This window comes from Akebia trifoliata, chromosome 12 (assembly GCF_017979445.1).
Source record: "Akebia trifoliata isolate Shusen 1 chromosome 12, ASM1797944v1, whole genome shotgun sequence".
Classification (NCBI taxonomy): domain Eukaryota; kingdom Viridiplantae; phylum Streptophyta; class Magnoliopsida; order Ranunculales; family Lardizabalaceae; genus Akebia; species Akebia trifoliata.
This window is the reverse complement of record NC_141386.1, coordinates 8,153,837-8,159,666: the sequence shown is the minus strand read 5'-3', so window position 1 is coordinate 8,159,666 and position 5,830 is coordinate 8,153,837. Positions and strand designations below refer to the sequence as shown.

The following is a 5,830-nucleotide window of genomic DNA, read 5'->3' as shown; positions in this document are numbered from 1 at the left end:
GCATACAGTGCAAAAAGAGATGGTTGAATCAAGAAGTGAAGAGAGAAGATGAGAGATATGGACTTTTGGTTTGAGCACAAATAGATGGTTGGGTCGAGAAGAGAGGAGAGACATTTTAGGGTTTGAGCGTAGAGAGGGTTCAGAGTTAGAAAGAAGAGAGGTGAGTTAGGGTTAGATACGTTGGAGAGACGAAAATAGGAATGTGAGATTTTGGTTTTTATTATTATTTATATAACTACTATTGGCACCCAACTTTTAAGTATTACACCATGACTTTAGTAATACCTATTGTCTAAAGTCTCACAAAAATTTTGCCAACCCTGCTTGGGCAAAAAATAGACTTTAGATTGAGAGGTCAATGGGTCAATTCTGCTTCAGTTTCTAAAGAACTTAAAACCATAACCATTTCATTTATCTCGGTTCTGGTTCTTGTAAGTTCCGGATTTAATTCCAAAATAAATGTAACTAGAACTGAAACCACCAAAAATCACAGGCACCCATCGATAATGATTCTCAAGATTCAAATGAGAAAAAAGTATTTCAAATTACTATAAAAAAAATTCCTTAAAAAAACTAGCATATCATCCACAAAATTATTAACTTAGTTATAATTTGTTATACTAAAGATATAAGTTAATGATTTTTTGCCAAAATAAAATTTTATCTTATTTAAAAGAATAAATTTGTATAAGAGATAAGCTCATTTTAAGCTCCAATTGATAATTTTTATGAAAAATTAAAGAAAATTATAAAACATACATTAATTTTGAAATAAAAGAATACCTTAAATCATATATAATATAAAAAGAAAAGACAACACAAATCGGTTTTGGGTACCCATTGGATAGAACCTAACGGTTCCGATTCCTATCGGTTTGGTTCCATTTTAAACCCGACTCTAATCGGTTCTAATAAAAAGGCAACCAAAATCAGGATTTTCAATTTCGGTTACATGGGTGCCCATTGACACCTTGACTTTAGATGTCATTTTTTATAAACAACAATGTTTATTTAAAAAATAAGGGCGTTTAAAAGTATTTTTTTTTCTTTTGTAGTAGTTCATGTACATACAGTTCAAAGAACCTACATGCAATACTAAAGAACACCACCAATCTGCCTCTTCCCTTATCCCAGGACAAACCACCTATGAGACTCACATAACTACTAACAACACTAATGAACATCCTAAAAAACTGGAGTTCTAATCACTCAAAGTAAGCCCTAACCTAGTTGACTTATGGATTCATGTATCTGTCCTATGATCTGTTTATCATAAGGATTGCTACATAGAGAATGACTCTAAAAGTTAGTCCTAACCTAGTTGACTTTGGGATTCTTATTGTTGAGAAAGTCACTTGTGACACTTTGACAACAAACTATTGGTTATTCTTGTTTGGGTGTGTACCTATGTACACTGTGACAGTTTGTGTGCTATAAGACACTACAACAAATATGGCAACCGTTCCTAAGCTAGTATGAAACAATTGACAGACTGTCTCTAATCGAGGTGTCGTTAATGAATTTAAAGGGCTGAAAACCGTTCTAGATCTCAAGATTTGAAACAGCTAAAAACCGTTCTAAAACTCGGATTTTGGAACGACTTAAAATCGTTCCAAATCTGCATTTATATAAAAAATATATATATATATATCTTAGACATCGATTTAAAATTCGATGTCTATAAGACTTATATCCTAAGTCTGAGACTTCAAGCATCGATTACTAACTGATATCTAAACTTAAAAAAAAAAAAAAAAATTTAATTTTTAATTTTTTTTTCTACGCACCTATTACCCACGGTCAAAATAAACTCAAATAGAAAACATCGAGGTCTCTATCACATTAATTTATACACAAAAAGAGTTACAATGAGTAATAATTTACAAATCCAAAATTACAAGGAGATCTTCCATAAAAATTACTCTTTTTACATTGTTGTTTCTATGGTTATAGCTAGTGTTCCTCTTTCAACTTTAGTAATGTAATAATTAGTAAGCTGAGATGGTTGGTCATGTGCAATTAGAGCCAATTGAAGGGTTACCTGATATCCTCCAATCACCAAGAGAGTAGAATAACTTGGATGACAAAACACAAGAATGGAACTTATTCCTACTGCAGTTGAGCTCATGAATGCATTCTCCGGAGGTTAATGACCATACCCTCGTAGAGTCTTGACTGACAGATGCCAAAAGGTCTCCATTTACATCCCAGCAAACAGAGTGTACCTCTTTGGTATGTCCCTGAGTATAATCAAGTGTTAATGATTAATAATAATACAATATAATTGAGATTTGATAAGATATTTTAAAGTAACAGATCAATGCAGCACAATTCTTCATTACTACTAGTCTCAACCAAAATATTAGCAACAATAGATCAAGATAACCTATAATATGAGTGTTTGCCTATCCGTCTCAACATCAAAGATGGACACAATATTCTCAGATGCCGCTGCCAGTAAATGTCCAATTCTTGGCTGAAATCTTACTTGTGACACATCACCCTACCTCTACCGAATGATGGAAACTTAGAAAACAAAGGTAATCTATGAAATGAAGTAGAAAGTTATTCAGACGTGATGGTTCAGTAACGAACCTTGGAAACACGATTACATGCATACTAACTGATATTCCAAAAAAGAATTTCACCATTACCATCACAAGAGCAGAAAAGGTCAGTTTTCTTAGGGTGGAAATCTAGTGACATAACATGTGAACCATGTCCAGTATATGTATGTAAAGTATAACTCGGCTGCAAAAGAGATATTATGTAAGGTTTGGTGAACTATAGTTCAAATTAGCATAGCATCTCCATAGGAGAATATAAACCACTATCACAAGTGGACTATAAACATCCAACAAAAGGATCTAAATTATGAACATCTTAGGCATGGACAAACATCATATGAGGAGAGAAATGGAGATAGAAAGTATTACTTCTGCTGCATTCCATAGTCGGATGTTTCTATCAAATGAAGATGTTGCTAGTTGAGTTGAATTCGGACTAAAACGAACATCAGTAATTATGAGGCCATGTTCCTCTGTGGTGCTCTCTGTTTGCATTGTGGCCATATTCCATAGAACAACCCACTGACATGAAACATTACCCATATCATTTTCACTTGAATTAATTTCATAGATTTACATGCTACTGAGAAACTAACATGGTTACAGTTACACATGGACATTAAGGAGCTCAAATGGAACACAACTGGAAACAACTCAATAGGCTTATTATAAATGGACACTAATTTTGAAACATACAAATGCATATATTATTAAGAAAAACAATTAACATGGTAAGATTTTAAGCCTCACCACGGCTGTTGAACTTCCACCTGACTCCCAAATTTATAAGTAAAATTCAACGTGAAAAAAAAATTGGAATTTGTTTTTTCAATGTTCGTAGAATTTTTTCTTGTACAACCGTGAAGCATTGGATCATGTTTTTGGATGCCACAAAGTGAGCCCAAGGACCCTTAGTAATGGTGAAATCCCTACTAACTTAGTAAGGCTACTTGGACCCTATTATCAACTCATAGCAAATAGCCATGTGCTTCAGAGATGGTTACTCAATCACATGCAACCATGCATTACCTTCTTCTCATGCCCAGCACTAGCCAACAACTTTCCATCTAATGGGAAATGACAGCATACAACTTTGCTATCGCTCGGATGAATACAACTAACTTTGGCGAATGTAAAACCTGAAATAGTGAACGTGATCATAGGGGATACAGTTTGTTGAAAAGTTACTGTTAGAGAAAGAACAAAAGACCATATAATACCCTTGGAGGCTTCTGTATTATGTTGGGTAGGACTTATTTTTGACAAACTAAAAGTGTCCTGTTCATCCCCATCATCTTGGGAGAGAAATGATTCCACATTGTCTCCAAAAGGTTCCATGTCTTCCTACAATATCAAATGAAAAGTGATAAAAAGCCCATACGTTATTAGGTAAGTTAGATCATTAAAACACAACCACAAAAAAGACTACACATTAATATGTCCATGTAATTCATACCATATATGACAGACTGAGCATGTCAAATGTTGTTTTAATGTTAGGTAGTGAGACTTCAATCACACTCCAACTGAAACAACCTGGTTTTTATAATGAAAGGAGCCTCATTGGTACGGATATTATCCCACATCTGATGAGCCACAGAAAAAAGATGCTGATCCTCCTTTGATCTGCGCACAAAAAGCTTTTCTACATACTGAAAGAAGAGAATAGACTTCAATTCTAGATCTCTAAATTAACAAACAGGGCAATTAAAAGCTAAAAGAAATTGTTTCTCATGTATATCGATGAACATCAAAACAGAATACAAAGCATATTTAAAATAATGAAGATCTTTAGAGCAGGTGCGGATAGCAAGTAGCATGATTTAAATTACCTTAATAAAAAATAAGTTACCAAAAAATATACTACGTATGCTACAATGTCTCATATGTAATCATCTAAGAGGAATGAAGACAGGTGCCAACAACAAGAGAGTAGTTCAGGGAGCAATGTAAATAATATGAAAATGTTGGTTGGACAGAGAGCAGTAGCAGAGGTATCAACTCAAATGTAAATGGCCGTGTAAAGAGACATGTAAAACAGATACTGGACTGCCATAATATTATAGGTTTGTGATACATAGTTTCATAGTTGTTCAATCAAATTCTTAGTGAACCCCTTCCACCAAATATTTGGTCTTTGAACCTTCATTATAGGAATTCACTAAATAAACTGTCAATTCACACTCCTATTTTCTTTATTTGCTTATAGCATTAAGTATGGCCCACTAGGACTTCATCAAGACCCACCATTCAATCAAATCCACGTACATCTTTTGGGTTGTTTCCAAGCTTTGATAATTAAATATCAGTTGACATTTCAGCTTTATTATAAGAATTTATTGCAGAATTCAGTAAACGTAGGTAGGGACTTGAGAAATTTTAAATTCAATACGATACCTGAACTTTACACAGAAGGTTCTAGGTGTGATGCAATTTCTCTATATGTTATCTCTTCTCAAAAAGCAATGGGTTAACTTTGTGATTGCGCAAACATAATCTGCAATGGTAAAAGACAAGGTGAATGATTTCTATATGATCAATAATGGAAACCAATCAATCAGGGAGATAACAATTCTTCAAACACCTTCTCAAGGAGCTGCTCCATAATAGCTTCCATACCCACAATGTTATTTTTCATTCCGTAGAGACACAACACCATATTTGCATAACATACTCACAAGAAAAATCAATATTTGCATATATAGGAGAGGTGCCAACTTAACTAAGTTGGTAAGGTTTATGAGTTTTGATACCATGACTTGAATTAAAAACCCACCCGCCTTCACCTACAAGGTGGAAAATAAAATATATCTGTACAATTAATCCACTCTTGAATGACATATGTAATGTGAAGAACAACCTAGGAGACGAAAAAGCATATATAAAATTCAGGATCATATAAAAGTTATTGAGGTTTGGTAGTAACAATTAAAACAAACTTGTACAGTTTTCCCAAATATTCCCCTCGTTTCTCCTTGTCGATAATAGACTGTTATACATCAAGAAAAAGAGTTAGTATGTTGAAGATTTAGTCCAACATTACCTATAAGTTTTGAGAAAAAAGAGGAAGAAAAGCAATACCTGTTAACACTTTAATACTCCTTGGATCATCCTTTTCCCTCCTTCTTTATCCGGGCTTGGGACCGGCAGTGTAAAACATTAATTTTACAATGGCGGAGTTAAAAAGGGGTTCAGTTGATAAGTATTAAAGTTGGTGTTCATTGACACCAGTTTGAAAAAACCCACTAACTCACAAACAACTT

General features: G+C 33.9%; 1 protein-coding gene across 6 annotated transcripts; it reads right to left on the bottom strand.

The window, feature by feature from the left end:
- Positions 1 to 1,842: 1,842 nt before the first annotated feature.
- On the bottom strand, positions 1,843 to 5,823 carry LOC147388845 (transcriptional corepressor LEUNIG_HOMOLOG-like). 6 transcript variants are annotated; one of them, XM_086419509.1, is made up of 6 exons: positions 5,152 to 5,823; positions 4,965 to 5,064; positions 4,024 to 4,219; positions 3,597 to 3,911; positions 2,937 to 3,089; positions 1,843 to 2,240 (listed from the first exon to the last, which is right to left on the bottom strand). In XM_086419509.1, the coding sequence occupies exons 3-6, from the start codon at positions 4,042 to 4,044 to the stop codon at positions 2,010 to 2,012; spliced, it is 720 nt and encodes a 239-aa protein (XP_086275635.1). In that variant the 5' UTR covers positions 4,045 to 4,219; positions 4,965 to 5,064; positions 5,152 to 5,823; the 3' UTR covers positions 1,843 to 2,009. The 6 variants fall into 6 exon arrangements, with proteins under 6 accessions (XP_086275635.1, XP_086275639.1, XP_086275638.1 ...); XM_086419513.1 differs by having other exon boundaries at positions 4,024 to 4,193; XM_086419512.1 differs by having other exon boundaries at positions 4,965 to 5,556; positions 5,649 to 5,823.
- Between the last annotated feature and the right edge of the window lie 7 nt (positions 5,824 to 5,830).